Here is a 10,981-nt window from a genome sequence, read left to right as displayed (position 1 = left end):
ATGCAGTAACTGAAAACGATTCACGGCGCACTAAACCCGCCTTTGTTACGCCCACCTTTGTGTAGATATGATCTGTTTCCACACGTGAGTAGTGACCCTTGCATACTCCATATAAGTCGAGGAGGAAACACCACTAGTGCTTAGCCGTTCAATAATTTTGATCCGGGAATTCTATGCCGTAATATTCATAACAGTTTTTGCTGCGGACGCGGGCGCTTTTTTCGGTCGTATTTATTCTGGGAGCAAAGTTACAGAGAAATTGTTGTAACAACAAAGATGAAACGTGATTGTCATTGCACTCACATTATCAGTATTATTGTTAGTATTACTATTATATATATTATATATATATATATATATATATATATATATATATATATATATACAGACATACGTATATGTCTATCAATCTATCTGTGTGTATCTATCCATCTATCTACCTGTGTGTGTATATATATATATTTATTTATTTATATGTGTGTCTGTGTGTATGTATGTGATAATGCGTATGTGTGAATGTGCACGCTGCGCCTCCAAACCATAAATCTCCGAAGAGATCCGGTCACAGCCAGACAACGCAGCGTGGCTCAGGCAAAAGCCACGCGTGTTTATCAACCTGATATCCACTATCTGAACTTTGCTTCGATTTATAAGAAAAATCAATTAATCATATAATCAATGAAAGGGGCTTATGTAGAAGAGGGTATGTTGTTGCCCTCCGCCTTTCTGTTCTACCCGCGAGGCCTCAAGTCGAGCCCAATTTTTCGACTTCCTCCCGAAATGGTTAATTTGCCCAAGCAAACTCTTGCACCTTGACCTTGGTCCAGGAGACCTCTAAACCCAAGGGCTTCGCCTCACTGCTTAATGCACGGGGAGATACCATTAAGGGTCTTCAGAGATTCGGAACGAATAGCATTGGCAAAGTCAAGGTCTGCAACCCTGATATTACCTACTGCTTGTCCATCATATACTTTGGATAACAGTTCCATCTATTCTATGTAAGTGGTGAAAAGTGCTGGTGCAAGGACACATCCTTGCCTCTCTCCTGAATTCACAGGAAAGAAACTAGATATAGCCCCGCTACACTTTACTTTCAGCAAGTATATAAAATTGTCATTAATCCAATAATCCTTGTTGGAATTCCTCAAAATCTCAGGATCTCCTAGGGTGACTCACAGTGTAAAGAGTCAAACCCTTTTTGAGGTGGATATACGCTACAAGGAGAACGTAGACGAACTCACGATGGCACTCTGCAGGGATCTAAATCCCAAGGATATGATATATTGTTGTACTGAATCCAGGTTCTGATAAGTTTCTGGGGAAAAGAGCGAGTGCTTTGCATGATATGCTGACCGGTGTAATGCCGGCCAGCATATCATGCAGCGCTTCTTTTCCCTTCTCTGGGAATTATTTCAGAATGCCAGATGGCGGTCATGGCAGCATAAGCCACATTTTTACTATCAGGATTCATCAATTTAACAAGGATACCACAGTTGCCCACTGCCACTCCACCCTCCTTAATCTTGGCGGCAAGGTGGTTCCTCAGTGATTGAAGGATCAGGGCCCATAACTCCACCCATAATTGTTAAAAAAAAATTGGGGGGGGGGGGGGGCTTGGTATTCTATTCCCTCAATGCATGTTAGACAGGGTGAAGATGATTTACGAAAAAAAGACTTTCGGCCTTCTCAACAACATTCCAGATATACTGTACCCTCTCCCTTTTCACTAGCGTTCGAGTATTATGCATTAAGGAGCGTTGTAGTTCCCACGCTCCAGAATCGCTGTGCAATATGTATCCATGGCCTGCGATGTCTCTTCTGATGTAAATTCTACCTTTCATTATCGAATGTTTTCCACCAATATCCTTTACCACACTCTCTCGCTAGGGCTCCCACTGGTGGCCGTGCCTAGGCTGGGTCTTCCACAAGTGGCTTCAGAGGAACCTAGTCTACGCAGGTGCCCGCCCGTCTTGGCTGCCCACTCGTGCCAACCAGACGCTCCAGTGAGTCATTATATTATTAAATCTATATTATTGTATCAGTAGATCTATTCGTTTGTTTTTCTATCCACCTATATAACTATCTAATCTATTTGTACATTACCCTATTGACCTATACATATGCAGTGCTTATCTATATATTTGTTTATTTACCTATACGTCTATCGAATCAAACAATCCGCATACCTTCCTATGTTCTTCTCTCAATAATTCTGTACCAAAGCCAACATACTGATATAACAACAGCCTATGAAATGAACGATATGAGCTTAAACAAATAGCTACGACCACCCCTCACTCCGACTCCCGTCCTGCCTGACGCTGAGACGATCATATTCAGAGACACTTCGGACACTTTAAACGGAGAGCCGGATTAGTATCTCGCGCCCGTCAGCCAATCACCGTCGGGCTGTCTCGACGGGGATGCTAGTCCGAAGTGTCTCTGAATATATCTCTTTAACACAACTGACATCTGTTTCGTTAAGCGTATTTTGTTTTAACACTGTTGATATTACCCAGTCTCTTATCTCTTCATTGTTCATATTGTCCAGTCTCTTGTCTTTTCACTGTCAACATTACCATCTTTACCTGGTTTATCACTCTTAATGTTATCCATTCTTTTGTTTTATAATTGTTAACATTATCCAGTCTACTGTTGATATTATCTGTTATTATTATTACCCAATCTTTTTGTTTTATCGTACTTAATATTACCGAATATTTCGTTCTTTCATTGCTAATTATATCCGTTTTTTTGTCTTGTCATTGTGAATATTACCAAGTCCTTTGTTCTATCACTGTTAATTTATTCATTATTGTTACTGATTGTTATCGTTATGCTCCCTAGAATCGCTCTTTCTGGAGTGCGGGAAGGACAGAGCTCGGAATTGGCTGTCCGAGTATGTCGTCCCGGGAACAGAAACCTTCTCTCGCGTCGAAAGGGAATTCGCTAATGCAACGCTCACTTTCGCCACCGTCCATGTAATGGGGTTTTGCCTCATTTTTTTTTTTTGTATGTGTGTGATTAAGGAATCTTTTTGGAACAAAGGAATATATGCGTATGTTTTGTACGTACTTATATGCATACAGTCATACATGCATGCCTACATACATTCATACACATATTGATTCACACATACACACACAGAAACGCACACACACATACACACACACACACACACACACACACACACACACACACACACACACATACAGAAAAACACACATACAGAAACACACGCACACACACACACAGTAGTGTATGTAGTCACATGTCTGTGGTGAGGTCTTTTTGTAATTATGAAATAACTGAATATGTTCTATGTATTTTTAAATAATTCAACTCTTCCTCATTTGTGATAAATCATTACAAGAAAATATTTAAATATATTTTTCGTGTTTTGCCTTGTTATAATCAATTTAGTTATTAATCTTCCTATCTCTTTCTTAAGAAACTTGAGAAACGCAGTGGTTCATCAAATAAATACATCTGATACTTACACCTCATCTCTATAAGTATTCAACACTTTACACAACGATTTATACACTTAACACTTATTAATACTTTAGACTTCTCCCTTCCCCAATATTTCCACCGTCCTATTTTTTCGGGTATTTACACTTTGTCCTCATTAACAATTAACATTCTTTACACACTTAACACTTTACCTAATTCTTAACACTTTATCTTCCCTCCTTAGCGCCTCCTCCCCCCACCCTTTCACCCTTTCATTACCGAGGCAGCGCTTAAAACCATTTGAACACTTAACCCTTTACTTAATACTTATTACTATAACAGATATATCTTCTGAGCACATCTTCCTTACTAACATTCAATACTTTACACATTCAACACACTTCAGAGCACTTACTTGATACTGAATACTTCTTCCCATTCTTAGCAACCTCTCCCTCCACTGCGCACAAGGTATAATTATGCTTTTACAACTTACAACACTTGCATAATACCTCATCCTTAATAACATAACACTTCACGCACTTAACACTTACTTAATACTATACATTTTTCTCTTCAGTTCAGTACATCTCACATCCAAACCTTGTTCCACAAAGAATACTCAACACTTAATTTATTCAACCCACATAAAAAAGAAAAAATGCTCCCTCCCTTGGCAACCTCCCTTCAAACTGGAAGTAGTGTTGTTGTTTTTTGTTTGTTTACATAAACATCTTACACTCAGACCTTCTAACACAGTACTCAACACATACACACTTACCCTACTTAAAAGAGCACTTTCTTGAAACTAACTTTTTTTCTCCTCTTCAGCGCCCTCCCTTCACCATGCTTGAGAAACGTAGTGGTTCCTCGGAGATCATTAAGGCAACTGGATTCTGCTTTTCGATGCTGAAATTACTCGTCAGACAGCTTGGTTTCAAGTAAGGACAAAACGGAAAATTCTATATTTGTTTGCTGACACTTTTTATATGAATACAATTCCAAGTATTGTTTAGGATTATGGTCGTTATAGTTCTGACGATTATTGCGGCATTGATGTTGTTATTAAATTATAAATATTATAACTCTTTGATTACCACTCGTTAATAATATTTTCATTTACATTCCCAGTGAAGTTTTTTGGCATTATCATTATTAGTATATGTATTAATAGTTTTTAATCATTATCATAAACACTATGGCTGTTTTATGAATTATTGTTGTTAGTATCGCCATAACATTATTATTACCTTAACTATTATGATCATTATCATAAATGTTAACATTACCTTTTAAGGTTACAATCATGACTTTGTTAATTATCTTTACTATTTTCAATAATACAATTGTTAACATTATCATGATGACCATTATTTCCACTGCCTGTATCATTCTTACCATTATCATCCTTATTATTATTAATATCAAAGGCATCATTACCCTTTCATCTTATATGTCTTCTAATTTTCTTTAATTTCTGCAAGGTATCGGCTAGTAGAAGTTCCTGATGGTAGTTTTGGTGTCGAGGACGAAAACGGGAACTGGAATGGAATGGTCGGAATGGTAGTTAGAGGAGTGAGTACGTCGTTTGTCGTTTCTTTGTTTGTGTGTTCTTAGTTTCATTACTACTTAAAGGAGAAAATCCCTTTTAAGAAGCCGAGAAAACCTGACCCAAACCCACGAGCACCTCTTCTGCAGGAGGCCGACGGCGCCATCGGGAGCTTCACCGTGAGCCATTCGCGCTCCACCGCCGTCGATTTCACGGCGCCCTTCTTCGAGGAACCAACAGGAATCCTCCTGCCGAAGCCCACCAGCGGGTCCAAGATGACGGCTTTCCTCGCGCCATTCTCCTGGCAGGTCACTACTTGTTTTAGTTCATTTGATCATGACGGAATGTATTAAGAAGGGATATGTTCAAAATCTGTATTTAGATGTCCTTAGGCAAAATATCTAGATGTATCATTTTAGTTAGAATTGTTATTTTGGTATGTATACTTATATGTAAATCAGATAAAATACATGTAGTTAGATGTACTTTAGCCAAAGAACACTTTGTTAATTGTACTTCAGTATTAATCGTGCCTTGATGGAGGCTCCTTAATCCGACGTGAGTAATGCAAAAAGAGAGAAGGAGAAGGAGAAGGAAACAGAGACAGAGAGACAGACAAACAGAGACAGAAACAGACAGACAAGAAGATAGAGAGTCACATAAATGAAAGAGTATGAGAGACAGCGTGAAAAATACTTCCGTATCTCCTTTGTAGGTGTGGTTAGTGACAGCCGTGTTAGTAGTGGTGGTAGGAACTCTCCTCTCGCTGTTATCGGCTCACTTCCCTCTCCTTTATCCTCACCGGGGGAAGTTACCTGGTAGCCCCATTCAGTACATCACTTACACTGCCAAGGCGTTGCTCAGCCAGAGTATGTATCTGCATTTATCGTTTTACTCGTGTATGTCTTTTTATGTGGGTATATTTAACAGGTTATATTGATTGCGCATATGTTTATCGGTTTACGTCTTACTAGGTCTTCATATCTTTCGATATATTTTGTATTATCAGTTAAATTCTTTAGGATTGAATTGTTCATAATTACGGAGAACCAAAGTGCTGTCACGAAAGATCAAACAGTCGTAGGCTGTTGTTTCTATTGTATGCATGAATGCCGTTGGATCACACGCCATCACTTCATTCACAGGATTCTAATATATTCTGATTTGTTTGCTGTATCAAAACGTTGTTTTTTTTTTATAAATTAGTGTTCACGCAAAGCCTTTCGCATACAATTTACAGGCATTTTGAAGTAAACTCTACTATCACTTCTGTGTTGCTTAAGGCTATAAAGATATCAATACCAAGGAGGAAATCTAGGTTCTCGTGATTATAGTAAGGAAAATTTACAGGAAGTTACATATACACTTGACTTGATTCGAAAGTTTAATAACAATTGTAGAGCAAATCCGTGTTGACAGTGTAGCCCTACATTATTCACTTGTAGTGTAGTGTAGTATCTATTAAAACAAACGATTTTAAACAGCCAAAATGATCCGGGAATTATATGTTGCATAAGAGATATTATGTCTGTCCGACCATGGTTTTCTCAAACTCGGATTTAAAAAAAGGTACATAGCCATAGAACTTCATAATAATAATTCACAATTCTGTAACTTTACAATAACTCATACCTTTATAACATATTGTAAACAGAACAACGAAGGGGAGAACAAGAAAACACTATTCCGAAGGCCTTTTCGCTGTATTGCTTCCTCATGCCCTGAAGAAGTAATACAGCGAAAAAGCCTTCGACATATTCGTGTGCTTTCTTGTTCTTCCTTTCGTTGTTTTATATGCAATTTGTTCGATATGAATTCCACACATCTATAACATTATCATAAGTCTACAACCCCCTGTAACCCAGGCAATACCATGCGGCAGACAAACGCTTCACGGGTTCTGCACAGCTTCTGGTGGCTTCTCGTCCTCACTCTCATTTACTCATACTCAGGGACCCTCATCGCCTCCCTCACTGCTCCTAAACTTGTCAAGGTGAAGTTCTTTGCTCTAACCTTGCAGTAAATGGTAATATATATATATATATATATATATATATATATATATATATATATATATATATATATATGTGTGTGTGTGTGTGTGTGTGTGTGTGTGTGTGTGTGTGTGTGTGTGTGTGTGTGTGTATGTGTGTGTGTGTGTGTATATATATGTATGTGTGTGTGTGTGTGTGTATATATATACATATATATATATATATATATATATATATATATATATATATATATATATTTATTTATTTATTTATTTTTTTTTTTTTTTTTTTTTTTTTTTTTTTTTTTTTTTTTTTTTTTTTTTTTTTTTAAGGATGGGACAAGTTCTTATTATTTTCTGTAAAATTAATCTTCCTTTCAGTAAATGATAGTAATATTCTCCTCATAGCATTACTAATAAATTTTTTTTTTTTTATTAAAGAAAAAGAACAGTAGTTCCTGTACTTCCTTAATTCATTATTCCTTCACCTTTTAATTGTTTTTTTTATAAGTATATGCCGTTATGTAACTGAATATCGCCCTTTTGGATAGGAAAATTTAAAACAAAATCAATGCGACCTCTCCAGATTGCCGATTCGCTGGAAGACCTGGTGAACCAACGGGAAATTCCGTGGACAGTTAAGCGAGGATCCGTACACGAGACTTTGTTCGTGGTGAGGCCGAAACATCAATGTATTTACTGTGTGATTGTTAACGCATGTAACTGTTTATTTATGCGGATATCATGCGCGCATGTTGTTCAGATACTTTCTAATGCATGTAGTGTATCTTCCTGGCTTGTCATGTAGGGGGCACAGACGGGAACTTATGGGAAAGTCGGCGATTTGTTTCGACGTCAGCCCAGCATTATGGCTTCCTCTAATGATGGCGGCGTGGATATGGTCCGCACCGGGGATCATGCGTTTATCAAGGTAAGCTTTGCATTACTCGTACCCATTTTTGTTACAGTAATGTTGCTCCTACAATTTTGTGTTCCATGTAGCGCAACACAAGTAATAGGTAAAGTCCATAATATCAAGTGCTCCGTGTGAAATAACTCTCGCAACACGTGTAATAACTCTACATCGTCAGCAGATACGAAGTGTATCATTTTTCTCTCTACTCTCGTGCAGGATATGTCGTTCCTGAAGGTCGCAATTGCCACGGACTACAAGAAGTGCCATTGCTGTGAGTTTTCCTTGGCGAGAGAGACTTTCTTCAAGTCATATTTCGCTTGGATTATGAAGAAGGGGTCGGTTTACACACAGGTCATCAATTCGAGGTCAGTGAAAGATGTGTTGAAGGGAATAATGATAATGAATAAACATTTAAATAATGTGCTGATCAATATTTGTTGCATTAATGGCGCCATTTTGATCTCTCTCCAGATTTTTGCAGTATGAACAAACTGGATTCTTTGCGAAGTGGCAGCAAGATTTTTTCCCTCAAGACAACGAGTGTACTCGTCCGAGTCCAAGAGGTGAGAGAGAGAATGAGATGAAAGTGTTTCGTCCCATATAAAAAAAGGGGAAATCAACGCAAAAAGAAAGGCAAAGCAAATCTGACAAAACCATTTCTTCTTTACGAGTCCCTCCATTGGATTTCGGTATATTCACAAGTCCAGAATTTAGTAGTAAAGATATTGTTATACTTCTCACTTACGATTCCACAGGTCCGCGTAGTCTGGGTCTCGAAGATCTAGTGGGATGTTTCACACTCCTCGGGACTCTTTTAGCATTAGCATCCGTAGTCTTCGCTGTGGAACTCCTGGTAAACAACTCCACCTTGGTCTCCTTGCTTCCTTTGACCCTCTTGCTAAATCCAACCCTGAGACGTCCGTGTTCACTGGAAGAAGAAAAGAGAAGAGGTGTCTCACAAAAACACCGTGTAAATTCACTGATTCGAGTGAAAAGAAAGTAAATGTATAGGCAAATGATTCAGAAAACCATATTTTTTCCCGTTTCTTTTATCGATATCGCTTTTGTGATAAAACACCTAATTGAATTAGTAATTTGAGATATAGAAGAACGCTGTAGATAGAATTTAAGTTGCAACATTGACAAACGTAGGTTTATATGCAAGTTGTGATTAATTCTTAGGTTTTACAGTGTTAAAACAACCTAGGGATTTTATCATCTCCGTGTTTTTATTTATTATTTTTTTCTTTATCATTCCGTCCCTAGTATCATCACCCTTTGATAAGATGTACAAAAGACTGACACCCACATATTAATGGACAGTCTTCGAATGAATACCTAGATTATGGAACCATCTTTTTCTCAAGGCTTACCTGAATGTTATTTCTATACAATAACTTAGATAGATTTTTAAAAGCTGTAATTTTCTCTCAACTGTATAATAAAATTTGATTTTCTTCTTGTAATGACGATATTGTACATCTGAGAAATGTATTTTCATTGCATACAAAGGTTGATTCTGAAATATCATATATACTTTTTTTTATTATATTACATCTACGACATGAATGATAATTACAGAAGTGATTGCAATGGTAATAACGCTAATGTAAAGGTATCACAATAATGATAATGATATTCTGCATCACTGTTAGGAGTAGTATCATTATTATCATTAGCATTTGCATTATTTATTAATGTAATTACTGTCTTATTTTATTATCCTTATTCCTGTTGTTGTTATTATCACTGTTGTTGTCATTTTCTTCTTTATCATTACTATCATCTTAATGAGTTAATGCTACCATATATTCCACTCCAAGATAAATGTATACAAAAGTATGTATAGAACTCAGAAAAAAACAACAACATGTATCAAATTGAGAGGTTAACTGTGAAACGTATGCTGCGTGGTTGATTTAGCCAACACACACTTATTTATTACACAACGGACTGTAATCTCTAACTTATGATTTCTCGGTATGGGATACTCCGACTTGTCAGTGCATTAACACATTCCCCCGGACGTTCTAACATTTCGTCCAGACTTTACATGTTATTTCTGATTAATCATATCAACCTGCATTGCCATTGATACAAATAACAAACAAAAATATTACAGTGAGATCAGCGTATGTGGGAAAGGTCAAGTGATATTAATTTCCGCTCTCCAAGGTATCGCTAAGAGAATGTACCCAAAACTGTATTTTTTTCAGTCCTATTAACTAACGCCTTTAATGTCACCATGCAGTTACAGATATTCTCTTATTTCCTCAAAATCATCACTGTTACCATTATCATCGTCATTTTTTTTATGTGACATGCAGTGAGCAGTACCTTTCACAAGAAAATTGAGATCAATAAGATAATACTGATGATAACGCTGATAACGTACGTAATAATGATGGTAGTTAGGAACACGATGGTACTGTTGACAATAACGAAATGATAATGATAATGATGAAAAATAATGATAAATATAATGATAACGATAGTGATGATAATGATGATAATAGTAATAATGATGATAATAAATACGATAATGATATTATTTGTAATGATAGTAGTGATAATTATGATCATGATGATAGTTATGGTAATGGTGATAATATTAATAGTAATGATAATAATAATTATCATAACAACATCAATGACAGTAATAGTAATAATTCTAATAACAATAATAAGAGCTATTACTATTATCATCAGTATTATCATAATAATATTAGCAATAAAGATAACTATAATGTTATAGATGATAAAAGTAATGATTGCAATAATAGTAATAAAGGTAAAGATAATGAGCATGATGATAAAAATCCTAATGATAGTAATAATAATAAAAGAAATATAATGATAACGATAATAGTAATAGTAATAACGATGATAATACGAAAAATAACAAGTAACAATGATAATAGAGATATGAAAGTAATGCTGTCAGTAATAATGATGATGATAATGATAATAATAATAACTATGATGGTGATAAAAATGATGGTAATGATAATAATAATAGTAATATAATAATAATAGTAATAATAAAAATGACAAAACAATGATAATA

At 36.2% G+C, this 10,981-nt stretch overlaps 1 protein-coding gene across 1 annotated transcript; it reads left to right on the top strand.

Moving 5' to 3' along the window:
- Nucleotides 1-1,417: 1,417 nt before the first annotated feature.
- Nucleotides 1,418-9,523, top strand: LOC119579698 (glutamate receptor ionotropic, delta-2-like). Its single transcript, XM_037927604.1, has 13 exons — nt 1,418-1,545; nt 1,778-2,003; nt 3,799-3,927; nt 4,288-4,397; nt 4,941-5,019; nt 5,155-5,313; nt 5,721-5,874; nt 6,871-6,998; nt 7,585-7,671; nt 7,807-7,929; nt 8,131-8,279; nt 8,386-8,477; nt 8,670-9,523. The coding sequence occupies exons 1-13, from the start codon at nt 1,418-1,420 to the stop codon at nt 8,915-8,917; spliced, it is 1,812 nt and encodes a 603-aa protein (XP_037783532.1). The 3' UTR covers nt 8,918-9,523.
- Nucleotides 9,524-10,981: the final 1,458 nt, after the last annotated feature.

The sequence above is a fragment of the Penaeus monodon genome, chromosome 12 (genome assembly GCF_015228065.2).
Source record: "Penaeus monodon isolate SGIC_2016 chromosome 12, NSTDA_Pmon_1, whole genome shotgun sequence".
Classification (NCBI taxonomy): Eukaryota; Metazoa; Arthropoda; class Malacostraca; order Decapoda; family Penaeidae; genus Penaeus; species Penaeus monodon.
The sequence above is the reverse complement of the archived record's forward strand: the minus strand, read 5'-3'. Positions and strand labels throughout refer to the sequence as shown.

What these genes read in the sequence shown, in the direction of transcription:
- LOC119579698 (XM_037927604.1), top strand. Translation starts at nt 1,418, where the DNA reads ATGCCAGATGGCGGTCATGGCAGCATAAGCCACATTTTTACTATCAGG. An exon ending in CTCCCTCCACTGCGCACAAG is followed by an intron (nt 3,928 to 4,287) that starts GTATAATTATGC and finishes TCTCCTCTTCAG; the next exon opens with CGCCCTCCCTTCACCATGCT. An exon ending in GGAATGGAATGGTCGGAATG is followed by an intron (nt 5,020 to 5,154) that starts GTAGTTAGAGGA and finishes CCTCTTCTGCAG; the next exon opens with GAGGCCGACGGCGCCATCGG.